This window comes from Gobius niger (genome assembly GCF_951799975.1).
Source record: "Gobius niger genome assembly, chromosome: 24".
Classification (NCBI taxonomy): Eukaryota; Metazoa; Chordata; class Actinopteri; order Gobiiformes; family Gobiidae; genus Gobius; species Gobius niger.
In genome coordinates this window covers 15,920,869-15,939,507 of record NC_136875.1, presented here as the reverse complement: position 1 = coordinate 15,939,507, position 18,639 = coordinate 15,920,869, and the positions used below count along the sequence as shown (strand labels likewise).

The 18,639-nt window shown below is 40.5% G+C and overlaps 3 protein-coding genes across 3 annotated transcripts in view; all 3 read left to right on the top strand.

The window, feature by feature from the left end:
* Nucleotides 1–18,639, top strand: part of LOC306982382 (NACHT, LRR and PYD domains-containing protein 12-like) — a 194,298-nt gene that overhangs the window by 56,285 nt on the left and 119,374 nt on the right. Inside the window, exon 8 of the mRNA XM_079582295.1 lies at nucleotides 15,014–15,190. Coding sequence (XP_079438421.1) covers nucleotides 15,014–15,190 — 177 coding nt within the window. The remainder of the gene's footprint in view (nucleotides 1–15,013; nucleotides 15,191–18,639) is intronic.
* On the top strand, nucleotides 8,392–13,007 carry LOC306982474 (protein NLRC3-like; the record flags this gene model as incomplete). The annotated part of the gene is made up of 4 exons (XM_079582410.1): nucleotides 8,392–8,883; nucleotides 9,476–10,797; nucleotides 10,874–11,058; nucleotides 12,739–13,007. Coding segments are annotated over 4 exons (2,268 nt in total), but the record flags the coding sequence as incomplete, so codon positions are not given.
* LOC306982473 (protein NLRC3-like) overlaps nucleotides 8,564–18,639 on the top strand; it is a gene marked incomplete at its 3' end in the record, with an annotated part of 22,697 nt that continues 12,621 nt past the window's right edge. The window contains exon 1 of the mRNA XM_079582409.1: nucleotides 8,564–8,592. The remainder of the gene's footprint in view (nucleotides 8,593–18,639) is intronic.

Below are 18,639 nucleotides of genomic sequence, written 5' to 3'. Positions count from 1 at the left end.
AGACATGAACTCGAGACATTGCGCTCGTCCTACCTTTCAAGTCTGTCTATGCTTCCACAGAAGAGGGATAAATACCCTCTCCGAGCGTCATACTGATACGCAAGCATTCAGTGGCTGAGAGTGGGCGCCTGAGCCTCACAGTCAAGGCTATGACAGAGATAGTATGACTGTACAGCCTGACCCAGTGTGATTAATAGCGATTTAATGTTATCCTCTAACACTCCTCCCTTTCAAAACTACAGCTTTCTAGTGGTTTTGACTGAGTGAAAAAAATCAAAATCAAACGCCAGCATAAACATAAACCTCAACTACCTAAGTTTCAATTTAATCCAAAACTAAGATTTCATTCTAAAATCTAAATTCAAATGGTTTATCTATGCCCTAAGTGGAAGCATACACAGAATTTACATTTCAAAACAACATTCAACACACTTCATGTAAAGTACCACAGTACACAGTTATACGGGTCCTTGTGGTGGAATTAAATGACCCCCCTCCCAGTGACCCCAAAGTACTGAGACATGTGCATCATTAGATTCACCAATCACCCAATCGGGGCAAGTACTGCTACCAATAAAAACACATGCATCAAGTACTAAAGGCGTGTAAAAGGGGGTACCATGACCAAGCCTCAAATCCCCGACCTGATTGCCAATTATTAGGGATAAGTAAAAGATCATGGCCGCCAATCAGTTTCTCCTGCAAATTATATATTATTGGTCCAAGTCAGAAAATGTACATACAACAAAATACAAACATAACACAATATTCAAAGATGTGAATCAATAAATTTTCATGAAAATCATGCTCACACATTGAGAGAAATGCTCATAACAATATATTAATCATGAAACAATCTTCATACCGGATGGTTGATTTCAACACAATACTTGTGAAGCCCGTCAAACACCTCCAGGTGCCTCAGATCTATACGGATTACGAGTACGACTATCGTGCCGTAACACCTCTTATTGTCTTCCAAGTCTTCAGTTTGAAATAGAATGGCGTGGAGAATTGGCAGTGTCCAGTGAGAAGGGTGCAAGCTCATAAACTCGTGCACAATGAATTTTCCTTAAAATTCAAATCTAACGAGATCGTAAGCCTTATTATTTGTTATCCCTTGCTTCCAATGTTTTAATCAAGATTAAAAATAATGTTATTGAAAACTGCTAAGCAAGAAACCATCATTCAGGACAAAATATATTAAATCCTCATATATTTCAGGCATAATGGCCTCTGAAAAAGAGCTTAAAACCCTTCCTTTTTGACCTAAACATTGACCTGCAATGAGCACCACACAAAACATAACATGAAAGAACCTCACCACAAGATAACCAAGTATTGAATACCTGCCCTTTTATCTTGTGAGTCTGTACCTGCAAAGTTATGAATTGAAATAAAATGAAATTGGTAACTTGAATAACTAAGCCATAAAGAATAAGCACTAAAGATTCAAATATAAATGCAAAATCAAAATATAAGCTGAAAACTGACTGGACCAAAAATTAGTAATACTATATAGAAAGAATAAAATAGAAAAATAGAAAATATTAAAAAATATAGAAATAAAGTATTTAAAAAAAAATAGCCTCACACTAAGTCCTAATCAATCTATTTGCATTTGTCGCTTTAATTGAAACAAGCTGCCAACCATCAGTGGTTTGAGCCGCGGTAACAAATCCTGGCTTTAACGCTCACTCGGTGTTGGACACTAGTGGCGGACTTCAGTGATATGGCCAGAAAAGAATAAACAAACACTAAATAAACGAACACTGAATCTATAATACATGCTGTAAAATTAAAAATACATGAAAGCTTATTACCTATAAAAGAGTAATAAAAAAGTAAAATAATAAATGTCAAATATAAAGTAAATATGAATACACACAACTATGAAATAAGTAAATATAGCTAAGTAAAAATTGTAAATATAAAATGAAAGCACTTATCAATATATAAATGAAAATAATAATGAAAATGAAGTAAATGTGAGTGTGTAAGATGAACCTTTCCATTTCTCTCCAGATAAGAATCTCCTTCAAACAATTACATACAAAGTCATATCATACAGTTACTCATGGTTAAACTGAAGTTACACTAATCACTACAACAGTGTAAACTTTCTACACCTTGTCGAAACACAATGAAAGACACAAGCATATTTCGTATGTGAGGCCTAATTATACATTAACCTTTGTTTTACTATTATTATCATGAACACAATAACAGGAGTGTGACCTTTATCTTCCCTGCTTACATTGTTGTATTACAAATGCCCTTTGGGACATTATTGTTATATTTTAGACAACAGAATTGTTTTTACTGCCTTCAAGCCAATTATAGTTTTAGCTTTGTGTTTGTTGGAAAGGTCCTTCTAAATTCAAATGTAGAACCCATTATCTTGCTCATATTTGTATGAAATTCACTGATACATAATCTCTTCTTAAACGTCTACATTTTAGTCGACTTTTCAAAATTTAACCAGCAGTACTTTATTCAAACTCCAGTGGATGTGTGATTGCCTTCTTGCCAGATCCGACCTGTCTCTCAGGTCGCCTGTGGAAAGAATGTTATAACTTGCAAACATCAACACATCAGTATCATTTCTACAAACTTACCGATCAAGTATGACTTTTCACCAGAGTCAGCTTCAGCTATCATGAATATCAATCATTACTATCAATCACAAGTGTAATTATTTGATGAGATAATAAGTGTTTCTTTCTCTTGCTTGGAAACACAAAATAGATACACAAAGGATACTGATGCTCCGGCGCGACCTCCAGACACCCAGAGCGAACCGACATTTTCTTCTTCCACGTTGCCTCCTGCAACAATAAAGAAGCACACTCCGGCCTGCATAAGGCCATATTTTATCATGCCACACATTTCCTATTTTCAGAACAACTGGGTTTCACTTACACAAGTTTTCTTTATTCTTTATTATGTTACGTTATTTCTGACATTCTCCCTGTGTTTAATTATCAGGTTTTAGACTTGAAATTAAACTACTTGCTGTAACTTTTTAACTTTTGTTTTCTCATTATTTCTTTATTTAGATCAGAAAGAGTCACAATTATTTCTACAGAGAGCAAATCTCCTCTCCTTCTTGGCCCCTCCTTTTTTCAACAATTATAACGAGCTCCGTGTGCACCCAGAGCTGTGATTAGTGTTGAAAAACTGGGCAATATACTTTTGAGGCCATAAGTGTGACCTTTTGAGTGACTCTTGAGATACTGATTGTAAAATTTTTGCTAGTTTGAAATAAAACCAGCACAAACTTCAAATTTGAAGACACCGTTTTACGTACACTGTATGCAAACCTCTTCATTAGTCTGCATACAACTCAAAATCACAGCCTCAGATCTAAAATGTAAGAACACGCGGTGCGTTCAAATCTGGATTCAGCCTCCACTGACAATTCTTGGCAAACAACACAATATTTCAACTTAAGCATCCTAAAGTTTTCCAATGTAAATGATCACCTTTATCATAATCGCTTCAAATTTACATACACCAGTATCTTCCACTGATCAAAATGTAGGACTTCTCCTTTTACCTAAAACCAATGCCAACAATAAAATCCTGCAGAGTCAACTGCACAGTCAATTTCTGTACAAAACTCACTCAATTTACTTAAATTAAATACACAACATCTTTTATCAATTTCAGAAAGTTCAGAAATAATACTTACACAAACAACAAATTGTTAAGCCTTAACCCTCCTTGGGTACTAACAACAAATTAATCCCTACAGTCCTATCAACAAAACTATTTCTCACGAGAATGGTAAACTGTGAATATATATTTTTTTAAGTTATGTTACCAGCTGTTCAAGGGACAGATCAAGGGAATTTACTATATTAAATCCATTTATCTATTCTTGACTTAAATTAAATTGGTCTCTAAAGGTTAATTTACACATTTCTGGTCAGGACCCCCAAAAAACCCATGCGAACTATTCGAGATATAGCGTGTTTAGTAATTTAGACAAGGTCAAGCAAAGCAACACTTAAACTCTTTTATATTATTTGCATAATTTTCTTTATTTGACCTCTATATTCAAATCAGTGTTGTTTGCAATTAGGAATTATTTAAAATTCACATTATCTCAGTGCTCGCTATCTCCTGGGGGATCCCAACCCCCACTTTGGGAACAACTGTTCCGACTAATATTGGAATTTATATTAAACACTTAGTTTGCATTCTAAACCTCTGGTTACCTTTGTCGCAAATATGTTTCTCCTAAACACAGTTTGGACTCCAGCTGACCTTGTCTAGAACCTTCTTCTCGAGGCATTTTTAGAAGAGCAAAGGAAGTGTTTTGACTGCTTCAATCTAACCTTGGGCACAAACTTTAAGGATATAGGAAAATTTAACAAAGCAAATACTTAAACTATCTTTAAAGGAACCAGGAAAAGCCAACATGCCGTATTCTGGGCATCTCTCAATATTCAAATCTTTTATAAAGATTGCCGATGTACAACTCCTGTACAACTGAGAGCCTACACAGACATTCAGAACCTAGAAAGACAGAGTTATGTTTCACATTACCACAAGTCTAAACAGTGAAATAACAACATATAATATTTTTCAGGTCCTGGTACTTTTAGAACCAGGCCTACAAACTCAGGCTTCTGAAGCAAATCACAGCAGAACAACATTTATCCATCTATTGTATTAGTGAACTAATAAACTAAAAATGCAAGACATTTCAGCTTCTCGATTGTACGCATTTTACTTTTAAATTTGTTTGACTGTGATCGATATTATTTGTTTTGATTGCCTACTACGCACAAACCATACCTTTTATTAACATAATTACTTGTAGTTATACATCTTTCCCTCATAGAATTTTTCCTTGTGTATTTTAAAACCCAGTTGTTATACTCACAAGTTGCAGCTAAAACAGATACATCGTGCCACCAGAAATCTGTCCACCTTCACAGTTCCTGTGGCCTGTAACAGATTAAAAAGCAGCATCAATTCTCAAAAATAACACATTTTCTCAATTCATCATCACCGTCATGTGAACATCAATTGATTGTGATACACAATGCGGACATTGTTTACCCTACGGGGACTCTTAACTTGTATCATTGCTTTACCAATGCATTATCATTATTCAAAAGCATACCCCCCTTTTCTATGAAATTGTTTTAGTAAACAATGTTGGCATTTTGTTTTGTTAAGCTCTGCTCATGGACCTTCACAGACGGAGACAAAACAATAATAGATAGGATGTGGACAGAGGAGACCAGAAAGAGACACAGAACGTAAACATCACTCTCCCTGAATTATCGTTTTTACTTTGAAATAAGTGAAAATGTGATTGCAAATGAATTATGTGATTGCATCTTGCTGAATATCAAAGAAACCGAACAGCATCAGGTCACCCATAACAACACATTCTGTCTTTTGTATAAAACTGAGAGCTCCCTTACTTTGTTAATTTAGACCCTTGTTCTTCTTTGACACTGTGTTCCTAAAACTCAACTCTTGTAGTTTGTTACTTGTGAACACGGTGTTATACAGCAAGACCTTTACTTATGAGTCCAGATATAGGTGAAATCTCTGGCAAATTACTTATGTGAGAGTTACTCATTACTTTGAATTTGTTTTATTTTTTTTTACTCGCTCAAGTGCAGTGGTGGAAAGTAACAAAGTAAAAGCACAAGTACAAGCAAAAAGTACAAATTATTGGCATCTTACTTTTCTTTAGTAAATTTATGATGAATGAATCTCTACTTTACTTCACTATATTTTTCAATTGGGTTAAAAGTAGGGCATTTTATTTTCAAAGTGATTTCATTACGATGAACTGGTTAGAACCAATTTAGACTTGGTTTAGTGGTTTTAAGCCCGGTTTAAACCCAGTCCAATGGTTTACTCCTTTAAACCTTGTTTTAGACCTTGTTTAAACCGGATTCAAATGATTTTAAAAATCCTGCACATTGAACTCTTAAATACTTTTACTTTTTGCTTATGAAGTACATTCCACAATGCATAACTCAATACTCTTCCTTAAGTAAAAATCATATCAGGTACTTTTACTTCTACTCAAGTAAAAACAATTTGTATCTGTACTCTTAAGTAAGAGTATCGAGTAATTCTTCCACCACTGGATTTTACTCGCTCAAGTGTACTCGAATGCTGTGAGTACTGAGTAACTGTGAGGATGGTGTTGCCTCTATTTTACTTTGTTGGTGTCATTGTAGTCTGATTACCAAAGAATGTATATTTTTACTCAAATAAGCATGTTGATATCTCAAAATAACTCACTACACTTTACATTCTCTGTGTGTCCATTATAGCCCTAAGTGAAACATTCAAACACACAGCACATAAACCAAGCAAACAAAGCAAACCAAGCAAGGAAGGACAGAATATGAAAAATAAAAACATGGAAATAAAGATCTACTTGCTGCATCCAGAGCTATAACCATGTTATAATTGTAAATTGTAATGTTACATTTCTCTCAATATTCATCAGTTGATTCTGGAGTTTCACAGTTAGATTAAAAATGAACACAACGAGCTTCCATAGGTTGTATATAGGAGAAAAATATCCTAGGTTCCTCTCCTACCCATAATCCCTTAACCACCAGTACAACTACTCTATTTCTAATCTATAGTCAGAAGAAAAATCAGCAGATGTATATTAAACCACAAGCTTTTGTGACCACCAAAAACAGATGGTTCTATTCAAGTTTTCACACCAGCCTGTTTCTAACTCCAACTGCCTTAGTAATTAATTACACGGCCTATGTAATTATTACCGATTCAATTCTCAGCACTCAGTTCAAAATTAAAAGTAACATGAAACAACAGCTTTACACAGTAGCCCACAGCTTTTGCTTTGACCCATACTTGCTATCCGTAAACCAGACATAGAGTCCAGTGACCTGGACTCTATGTCTGGTTTACAGCTTTCTGGAGCATTCTAGCTTCCTGGCTACGTCGGTGTGAGGCCTTTTGTTTGAGGCCTTTTGTAGACAGATAGTCTACAATATATGTTCCTCACTTTTGCCTATGACGGCTATGTGGATAAACAGTAGAGTCAACAAGTTTGAAACAGCTATTATATTATATTATATTATTATTATATATATATATATTGCAGCTATTTCAGTTCAAGCTTTGTGCATCGGAATACCCCAGTCTCCTAGTGGACCTAAAGTCCCTACTCTCGACCGGAACCAAACATCCAGAATTAACCAATAACATGAGATTATGTCATTTTTACTAATTGTATGTTTCCCATTGCATTGTTCTTTTTTCTATAAAGCGTGCGTCTGGAAAGGCCATTCCCCCTCCCTTTTATCAAAGGATAAAAATGCACTTACCAGATCAGCTGTAGACATGTTCGTTGACGCCAAATTGTTAGAGAGATAACAATGGTGTTCGAGAGGATAGATGAATAACAGGCAGCAGTCTGGATGTCTTTTGCAGGAGAAGTTTATTTACCATCGGTGCGGGACCCGGAGACATGAACTCGTGACATTGGGCTAGTCCTAGCATTCAAGTCTGTCTATGCTTCCACAGGAGAGGGATAAATCCCCTCTCAGAGCGTCAGACTGATACGCAAGCATTCAGTGGCAGAGAGTGGGCGCCTGAGCCTCAAAGTCAAGGCTATGACAGAGATAGTACGACTGTACAGCCTGACCCAGAGTGATAAATAGTGATTTAATGTTATCCTCTAACACTGAGGTTGAGGGGCCATGGTTTGTTCTTCATGTGTTGTCAATGTTTGGATCTGTCTGCTGTGGTCACTGTTGTCTTTGTGTGTTTCCACTCACTGCAAATGAATTTCCCCACGGGGACAATAAACATTTCTACTACAGTGACTCTCGTTCGCAGCCCGTGGTCTGCTCCTCAGAGCTGCTGGACCAGTTCTTCACTACTGTTCTGTCAAATCAAGTCATTTCAAACCTGATCTTTGTGGTGCATTGAAAACTACAGCTGACTAAAGCACAGCTCACACTGCACGATTTTCATGCCCTGATGTTCTCTCCACAGAAGCAGATCCACAGCCTCAGTGTCGGCTCTGTCCATGAAGAGCGACATGTCTAAAGCTCCTCCTCTAAACTTCAGTGGTGAACCTGCTCCAGACTCACAGTAAGACCTGACCTAAACTGTGCTTTATATTTGTGATTGTAACTTGTGAGATGTTAAAGACGTGCTCAGTGCTGTGTGTTTGTGTCACAGAGAAACAGAGTCAGAGCAGGACGCCTGGCCTCAGTGTGGAGACACAGGCAACAGTCCTGATCAGGGGGTTCAAGGCCCTGCACCAGGTGAGTCTGCTCAGTCTGAGACTCATCAACTACAGCAGGGAATAAGAGACCTGTTCATCAACATTAACAGGTGTCTCCTCCTCTGTGTCCAGGTGAAGGTCTCCACAAGGTTCTGAAGCAGCATAAGCAGAGCCTGAGCAGCAGATGTGAGAGTGTGACAGAGGGAAGTGAAGAATCAGGAGATAGAACTCTTCTGAACAGCATCTTCCCCGAGCTGTACATCACAGAGGGCCTCAGTGAAGAGGCCAGAGCCCAACCTGAGGAGTGGAGTCTGGAGACACAGTCCAAGAAGAAGCAGGTCCAGGAGATCACCATCAGGTGCCAGGACATCTTTAAAGCTCTGCCCCCTGAGCAGCAGCAGGGGGCGCTGCAGCAGGGCTCCATCAGAACCGTGCTGACTGTGGGCGTGGCTGGAGTGGGGAAGACCTTCTCAGTCCTGAAGTTCTGTCTGGACTGGGCCCAGGGCTCAGAGAACCAGGAGCTGCAGCTGGTGGTGCCACTGTCCTTCAGAGAGATGAACCTGGTCAGAAGGGGGCGCTACAGTCTGATGGAGCTGATCCAAGTGTTCCATCCAGCGCTGGATCCACAGGTCACTCTCATTTATAGAAAGCTTTACCTTTCACATCATATATTTCAAAGTCTCAAACACTTTTGAAATGACTCCTGGCTCTCAGGGCGTTTGTTAGTTCAGTCTGTGTTCACATTCACTGCACCAAACGCTTCAAACTATTGTTCATGGTCAAAGCAGCGGCTCACACGCGCTTCCTAGAGCTAATCCTCTCACTCTCTTGTGGCCAAAAAGGAAGCAGGTGAAAGAAATGCACTTGATTAAACAGATGGAGATGAAAGCTTTACAGCACAGACTGAGGCAGAGACACATCGCGGTTATAAAGATGAACATCCATCAGACCAATGTTCCAAACGCCCAGCGCCGTGTATTCAGTAGGAAATGCTCCAGTCCTTTCTTCACTTCAAAATGAAACATGACACTGAAAGTGGGCCGTCAGCCTTCACACCCGTCAGGAGACTGACGCCACAAACCCGCTAGAGAAATGCTAAATCCATTGTAAACCCTGCAGTCCCTCACACTGGAGCTCCACCACTCACTGGTTTAAAGTGAGGGTTGAAGGAAAGTGGTGTAAAGTCATGGATGTTAAATGTTGTGTTTCTCTGCCCCACAGACGCTCACAGCCCACACTCTGTCCGTTTGTAAACTCCTGTTCATCTTTGACGGCCTCGACGAGAGCAGACTGTCTCTGGACTTCAGCTGTGAGCTCATCTCTGAGGTCACACAGAGGTCAGAGGTGGGCGTACTGTTGGTGAACCTCATCAGAGGCGCTCTGCTTCCTCACGCCCTTATATGGATCACCTCCCGCCCAGCGGCGGCCCATCAGATCCCAGCGCGGTGCGTGCACAGGGTCACGGAGGTCAGGGGCTTCATCACTGACCCACAGAAGGAGCAGTACTTTAGGAAGAGGTTCTCAGATGAAGAGCAGCTTCAAACAGTCCTGTCCCACCTCAGAACCTCCCGCAGCATCCACAACATGAGCCAGATCCCAGTCTTCTGCTGGATCACCTCCACAGTCCTGGAGCACGTGTTGAGAAGCCATCAGAGCGGACCACTGCCCCAGACCCTCACAGACATGTACGCACACTTCCTGTTGGTGCAGACGCACAGGAAGAGGAAGTACAAACAGACACAAACAGAGGTCAGGTCTGAGACCTGGGGGCTGACAGAGGCCGACACAGAGCTGCTCCTGAAGCTGGGGAGACTGGCCTTTGAGCATCTGCAGACAGGAAACATCATGTTCTACCAAGAAGACCTGGAGCAGGTGGGTCTGGACCTGAGCGAGGCCTCGGTCTACTCCGGACTCTGCACTGAGATCTTCAAACGAGAGAGTGTCTTCAACCAGTCAGTCTACTGCTTCATCCACCTGAGCGTGCAGGAGTTTCTGGCAGCCGTTTACCTTCACCACTGCTTAGAGAACAACATGGAGGTGGTCAGGGAGTTTCTTTATGGAAGTGAAGAAACAGTCTCAGGGTTAAGTCCAAATGAGTTCCTCAGAAAATGTGTAGAAAAGTCCCTGCAGAGTCCAAACGGCCACCTGGACCTGTTTGTGCGGTTCCTTCATGGCCTCAGTCTGGAGTCCAACCACAGACTTTTAGGAGGTCTGCTGAGTCCAATAAAGAAATCAGAAATCACAGAAGTCATAAAAAACCTTAAAATGATGAACACAGGGCAAGTGTCTCCCGACAGAAGCATCAACATCTTCCACTGTCTGATGGAGCTGAAGGACCAGTCTGTGCAGCAGCAGATCCAGGACTTCCTGAAGTCTGGAGGTGGATCTAAGGAGAGACTGTCTGAGATCCAGTGCTCGGCTCTGGCCTACATGCTGCAGATGTCAGAGCAGGTCCTGGAGGAGCTGGACCTAAACAAGTACAACACGTCTTATGAGGGTAAAGAGAGACTGATCCCAGCGGTGAGGAACTGCAGGAAGGCTGTGTGAGTCCTCAGTCACAGACAGAAGCTTCACAGACCTGTTAGAATCACTCACATGTCGCTCTAACATCTGTTACAGGTTTGGTCGGTGTGAACTCTCAGAGGTTCACTTTGAAGTGGTGGTGTCAGCACTGAGCTCCAGCCCCTCCCATCTCAGAGAGTTGGATCTAGGTGATAATAACCTGAGTGACTCCTCAGTGTCTGCGCTGTGTGTTGCTCTGAAGAGTCCTCATTGTCAGCTCTCCTCTCTCAGGTCAGTGTCAGGTATGTGACGGCTCTCGCTCGTCCATCCTCCTCCTCATCCTTTAATCACTGAGTGATGGGACGTAACCGTTCACTGAGAGTGAAGTAAAGTGTAGGAGATGAAAAACTACAGCATTTACCCCTGACCACTGAGTCCTGCTGCAAACCAGAGTCTCAGATGTTCAGCTGTAGCTACAGAAACTCCTCTGACTTTAGTCTGGACTTAATCACTTAATCACACACATTTATTCTTTATTCAGATTGAGTCACTGTGGTTTGTCAGAGATCAGCTGTTCCTCTCTGGCCTCAGCTCTGAAGTCCAACCCCTCACATCTCACTGAGCTGGACCTAGATTATAACAAAGACCTGTCTGACTCAGGAGTGTCTCATCTGTGTGGTTTTCTGCAATTCAAAGACTGTCGCCTGCAGACTCTCAGGTCAGTTCACTGTCTCTGTGTCAGAGCTCAAGTTTTAACACAAACTATGAATAAAACAGTTTTACTGATTTGTTTGTGTTTTGTTCATGTAGGGAATAAATTAATTTCCAGAAAAACTAAAGTCTATGGCTGTATCCGAATGTCCACACTATTCCCTATATAGTGCACTATATAGTGCTCACGCCATTTTGTAGGGGTCTCCGAATGTCCAGAGAGAAAAAAGTAGTGCACTCGAAATTTCCCACAATGCATTCTCAAAAGTAGTGAGCATCGATGGTCACTAAACGGGTCAATATAGACCACAATGCATTGCGAGAGTCGGAGAAGAGCCCGACAGCCACAGGTCTTTGAACTAAACAACACGACTGAATGAAATCAGCTGTTTCAGTCGTGTGTTGCGTATTTCTCATGAATAAATGACCAAAATATAACCGGTTACGGTGAAAAGATGCTAACGTTAGCTGCTAACCTTTAGCTTGAGCTGTTAAATGACCGACAGCGTCCTCTTGAATAATCCAAGCCATTCACGTAAAATCCATGTGAAGTAAAAGCGTATCTGACCCGTATTTATCCATAAATATTCCCCTGTCTCATGAGTCTGGTTGGTCTTTATCGTAGAAATACATTATTCCCGGAGTTTCGCGAACTTTTAGCAGATGTAGTCACTCAATCTGCTGGCGCTTCGGACACCTGCCTGTGACCTACTTTCGGGTCTCTGAGCTCACGCTGGGGTGACTTTTTTTTTTTTTTTTTTTTTTGCTTTTTTGTGATGATAGTAACGCCTGTAAAGGTGCCAAAACAGTCGTTCTCTTTCATAAAATAAACGTTTGTACCAATAAATAAATTCAGATAAAAAAAATAAAAAAAAACAGATCTGCAGCCGCAGCGCGTGTGACGTCACGCAGCACGGAGAAAGTAGTGGCTTGTGTCCGAATTACCAACAGAAAATGTGACTATATAGTCGACTATATAGTGCGGGCCTATGTAGTGAATGAGGGGTTAGGGGCTAGGGTGGACATTCGGATACAGCCTATAAGTCTTATCCTGTAAATGTTTTAAAAAGAGACATAACAAAATACATGTAATGTATTTATGTATTTATGTGTTTAATGCATTTTGATTTGTACATTATTCACACTATGGCTGTTTCCTAAAGCCTCGGTACCTCTCCTTGTCTTGGTCTGAAGTGGGCGTGGCCTTGGTCTGAAGTGGGCGTGATCAGGCATCTACATCATCTCTTTCCGCCAAAGTGATGTTTCATTAGGTGTGTTTAAGATGAGCGAGGCGCTGCGGACGCTGCAGGTGCTGCAGACGCTGCAGACGCTGCAGACGCTGCGGACGCTGCGGGCGCTGCGGGCGCTGCAGACGCTGCAGACGCTGCAGACGCTGCAGACGCTGCGGGCGCTGCGGGCGCTGCGGGCGCTGCAGACGCTGCAGACGCTGCGGACGCTGCAGACGCTGCGGGCGCTGCGGGCGCTGCGGGCGCTGCAGGCCGGTCAGATTCGTGTCCAAGATGGCCGCCCCTCGCTCTGACGCCACCTGTGCGACGGTGCCGTATTCTCGTGAGACCGAGGCGGCTGGAGCGCCTTGGGTCGGCGAGTGAAGTTGCTTTTCTCCGCCTCGCTCGGATGCCTGAACTACAAAGGCCAAAGGGATTGTGGGAAATGAAGTGCTGTAAACACGTTTGCTGACAGACGACTGACAGATGATGGATCTGAGTTGTGTTTAGATCAGAAACGTGTTGCCCTGACGCTCCTACTTAAACAGATCTACTTAAATCTGCAGAAATGCTTCATATTTGACAGAAAGTGCTGTGTGTTCAACAAATGGCCTACATTTAAATAAGCATAAGTTTATTATTCTAATCCTAAACTGTAAGAGGAGAGTCTGTTATTGTAGCTGTAGTGATGGGTCTGTCTGGTGTGTGGGAGAAGCAGAAATGTGTCACAAACTTTAAAATAGTTTTATTCCCAAACTCTTTGTAACAAACGCGAGACGCTGCGTGACCTGAGGCTCCTCTCTGTTCTCGGGGCTGAGATGTGTCTGACTTGATTAGAGGCGCCTTTCTCCGCCCTCGGCGCCACCGCCTGGTCTCGTCTGGAATCGAGGCGAGGCCACTTCATCTTAAACACACCTATTGTTCAAGTCGTCTGGAGGCGTGTCCTCCCTTTGGTTAGCATGTGGCTAATTTACCAAGGATACATCAGTGTAGCCTTCGCTGCCTTTGCTCAAGACAAAAACACCCATAATGCACCACGGCTGTAAGAAAGGAAAAAGTAAAAGAAATGAATAAAGTCAGCACGGCTTGTGTGACTTTTTAAAGCACTTAAACTTTTTCAACTTTTTACTAGTTTTATGGTTCTGCCCGTGTTCATTTTATTAGTGTCTTTTTACAAAAAAACTTTTGAAAGATTTGGTAAAATTATTAATTTTAGGTTTTAGTTTTTTTTAGTCAATAATAGAAAAAAACGATTTGATTATTTTTATTATAATTTTTATCAATGTTTCATTCACATATTTAAGTAAATGTCACTGCTTCACGGAGCAGCAAAGGACTTGATCTGTTTAGTGGGAACTAAATTTAATTGATTTCAAGCACAAGTGTTAAGTCCCACTTTCGAGCTTTATTTTGTATTTTCAGATAGGTTTCATCATCTGTGAGAGCTTTTTCTTTATTTATCTTCAGTTTGTAATAATATAATTACTTAGAATCTGCCTCAGCAGACCCTCTGCCCTGGACAAAACAGAACTTCCTTTTTTATTTTGTGATGTCACTTCCTTTGCCTTTGAAGTGAGTTCCAGTAGCAGCTCTTTTTGGACCAAGGCAGGACCTTGGTTTGGAAGGAAGTGAGTTTGGAGGCACAGCCTTCAACACCAAGGCTTTGGGAAACAGCCCTTATTTTAGAAAGTTTTAGGGAAAAATTAAACTTTAATCGTTTTGTGGAAAATTCTTTCATTCTTTATTATTAACTCTTCAGTTTGAATTCATGTTCAGGTTTCAAGTTTTATCTGTATTAACGCTCGACTTTTATCACTTCATTTATTCTTTATTCAGATTGAGTGGCTGTGGTTTGTCAGAGATCAGCTTTTCCTCTCTGGCCTCAGCTCTGAAGTCCAACCCCTCACATCTCACTGAGCTGGAGCTGGGTTATGACGAACACTTGTCTGACTCAGGAGTGTCTCATCTGTGTGGTTTTCTGCAACACAAAGACTGTCGCCTGAAGACTCTCAGGTCAGTTCACTGTCTGTGTCAGAGCTCAGGTTTTAACACAAACTATGAACAAAACAGTTTTAGTGATTTGGTTGTGTTGAAAGTCTAGAGGTCTTATCCTACAGACTTTTTGAACTCTGTAAATGATTTAAAAAGAGACAACAAAATAGATGAAATGTATTCATCAGTTGATGCTTTTTATACATTAAGATTGTGGTTTTATTATCAACTATTCAGTTTTGATTCATGTTGTTTGGAGATGTCTGTCTTTTTGTTTTTTTTCTGTTTTAACTCTGGACTTTAATCACATCATTTATTCTTTATTCAGATTGAGTTACTGTGGTTTGTCAGAGATCAGCTGTTCCTCTCTGGCCTCAGCTCTGAAGTCCAACCCCTCACATCTCACTGAGCTGGAGCTGAGTGAGAACTACAGTCTGTCTGAATCAGGAGTGTCTCATCTGTGTGGTTTTCTGCAACACAAAGACTGTCGCCTGCAGACTCTCGGGTCAGTTCACTGTCTCTGTGTCAGGGCTCAGGTTTTAACGAAAACTATGAACGAAAAAAATATATTTCTTTTGTTCACAATAAAAAAAATACATTTTCTGAAGAATGAAAGCTAGAAGTCTTATCATACAGACTTTTTGAACACTTTTTTTTTTTAAAGACATAACAAAATGAATGAAATTTATGTTTTTACTTGTGCTTTTTATACATTTAGATTTGTATATTGCTCAAACTATATTCTAGAAAGTATTAGGAAGGAAAAAGACTGTTGGGAAAATAGTTTGGAAAATTGTATTTTTGATAATTATGAACTCTTCAGTTTGAATTCATGTTGTTTATTTATAAAGATCTCAGTCTTTGTGTTAGTTTATCATTTTTAACTGAACTTTAATCACTTCATTTATTGTTTATTCAGATTGTGGAAGTGTGGTTTGTCAGAGATCAGCTGTTCCTCTCTGGCCTCAGCTCTGAAGTCCAACCCCTCACATCTCACTGAGCTGGACCTGGGTTATAACGAAGACCTGTTTGACTCAGGAGTGTCTCATCTGTGTGGTTTTCTGCAACACAAAGACTGTCGCCTGCAGACTCTCATGTCAGTTCACTGTCTCTGTGTCAGGGCTCAGGTTTTAACACAAATTATGAACAAAACAGTTTTAATGATTTGTTTTTGTTTTGTCCATGATAAAAATAAATACAGTTCCAGAAGAATGAAAGTCTCAAGGTCTGATCCTACAGACTTTTTGAACACTGTATTTTTTTTAAGATAAGATAAGATAATACTTTATTGATGTCACAATGGAGAAATTCACTTGTTTTAAAAAGAGACATAACAAAATGAATGAAATTGATTTATGTGTTTATTTTTTTTTATACATTAAGATTTGTTTATTGTTTAAAACTATATTTTATAAAGTTTTAGGGGAGAATTAGACTTTAACCGGTTTGTTTCATTAATAATATAATTTTAAGATAGAAATGTTAAAATTATGATTTCATTAACTCTTCAGTTTGAATTCATGTTGTTTATTAATCAATATTAATTGTGTTTGTTTTATCTGTATTAACTCTGCACTTTAATCACTTCATTTATTCTTATTCAGATTGAGTCACTGTGGTTTGTCAGAGATCAGCTGTTCCTCTCTGGCCTCAGCTCTGAAGTCCAACCCCTCACACCTCACTTATCTGGACCTGGAGCATAACCCAAACCTGTCTGACTCAGGAGTGTCTCATCTGTGTGGTTTTCTGCAACTCAAAGACTGTCGCTTGCAGACTCTCAGGTCAGTGTCTCTGTGTCAGGGCTCAAGCTTTAACACAAACAATACTTCTATTGTATTTCTTAATATGAGCCATTCAGTTTAAATTATTGTCATTTATTTATAAAGATGTCTGTCTTTGTGTTTGTTTTATCTGTATTTACTCTGGATTTTAATCACTTTATTTATTCTTTATTCAGATTGAGTCTCTGTGATTTGTCAGAGATCAGCTGTTCCTCTCTGGCCTCAGCTCTGAAGTCCAACCCCTCACATCTCACTGAGCTGAGCCTGAGGAATAACGGTCTGAGTGACTCAGACGTGAAGGAGCTCCTCGACCTTAAACAGAGCCTTCACTGTCGACTGGAGACACTGATGTGAGTCCTGACTTTATGAAACTGTTCTGAACCTGGAGCTGCATTTTCTGTCTGTTTTTGTCTCTTTGAATAAAATCACTGAGGCTGTTGGAGTTTGTTTTAAAGAGTTTTCTTTGTTCAAATCCATTCTTCATTTAAAGGTCCCACATCAGCAAAGACTCTTTTAAATTACAACCAGGTTATGTTTAATTAAAAACAGACCTGGAGACTTTATCCTTTCATATATTCCAGTGTCAGTTAATAAAATATTTCATGTGAAAATAAGTTGTAATTCATGATTTGGAATGTGAAGCTAATCTGATCTCTGCTTCTCCACAGCTGATAACAGACTAATGTGTCCTGAAGATGTTTAGCTCCAGATCAGACGCCTCAGACTGAGCCCAGGAGAATTAACAGAAGGATCAGCATCACGGCTCAGAGGAACAGGTCTGAGCTCCATCGAGAACAAGTCTGAGCTCCATCAAGAACAGGTCTGAGCTCCATCAAGAACAGGTCTGAGCTCCATCAAGAACAGGTCTGAGCTCCATCAAGAACAGGTCTGAGCTCCATCAAGAACAGGTCTGAGCTCCATCAAGAACAGGTCTGAGCTCCATCAAGAACAGGTCTGAGCTCCATCAAAAACAGGTCTGAGCTCCATCAGGAACAGGTCTGAGCTCCATCAAGAACAGGTCTGAGCTCCATCAAGAACAGGTCTGAGCTCCATCAAGAACAGGTCTGAGACAAAAAGTCTCCTCCAAAGAAAGAACGACGAGGACGAGAGAAGAAAGTGAAGTCCTTCAGGCCTCGCGGGTCACAGACTCTCCAGGCGTCTGATCCTGGAGCTTTTATCTGTCCTACTTAATGATATTATTACATTGATCTGATATTATGAGCTGATGATTTGCTTTTGAAACACATTTCTGAAATGAGATAGTTTTAATCACCTGTTCTCTGTGATGATTTTTAACCCTTTAAAACCTCCTGCCGTCCCAGGAGCCCCCGGGGGGAACGACTGTTCTAACTCACTCTCCAGGCGGAGGCTGAAGCTTCTTGTAGTTCGAGTCCTGTAAAGACTCACTTTGTGCTTAAAGTCTGGCTCCAAAGAGTTTCTCTTGAATAAAACTCTCTGTGTGACATATTTGAACCACACTGTTGTTTTTGTACATTAGAAATAAAAAGCTGAAGCCTAAAGCTCGATTCACACGGGATGAGTTTGACCTCAGGACCACATGTGATTAGTCATAATCACGGAGAAGGTCTGTGATGTTAATCCCATGTCAGTGATTTATAAAGTCAAAATCCCTCTGTGAATGACCTCCTATATTTAGCTGAACTCCGAGCTGATCAAACTGATCCAGTGTGAATCAGCAGGTCTGTGATTTGGACAGAAATGGGAAAGATCCGACACGTGATTCCACTGTTTCTGTTTCCTGAGCACATTTTTCTGAACTGTTGCTGAAGAACAGAGGCTGCATTAGTGTTTGGTTTTGTAGAGCCCAGGATCACAGCAGGAGTTTCCTCACAGGCTGCACAAAGACACTGCATTTGTTCAGATGTGGTGGATTTTCTAAGTCTCAACAGTTTTACAAATAAACAATGGAGAGAGTTAAAGTCTGAACCAAGTGGTCCTTTATTTCCCTGCACAGGGAGAACACGACATCACCAGAGCAAAGGTTCTGCTCCAGGACACGCTCAGCACATGTTTAGAATCAGTTTCTACTTGTCTCTACTTGTCACTAACAACATTTTTCCGTCTCTTTTCTGGATCGCACATTCTCTCAGCTTTTGGTCTGCTCTCAATTCCACCGCCTGAGCAGGTTTTTCACGGCTTTTGGAGACCTTCA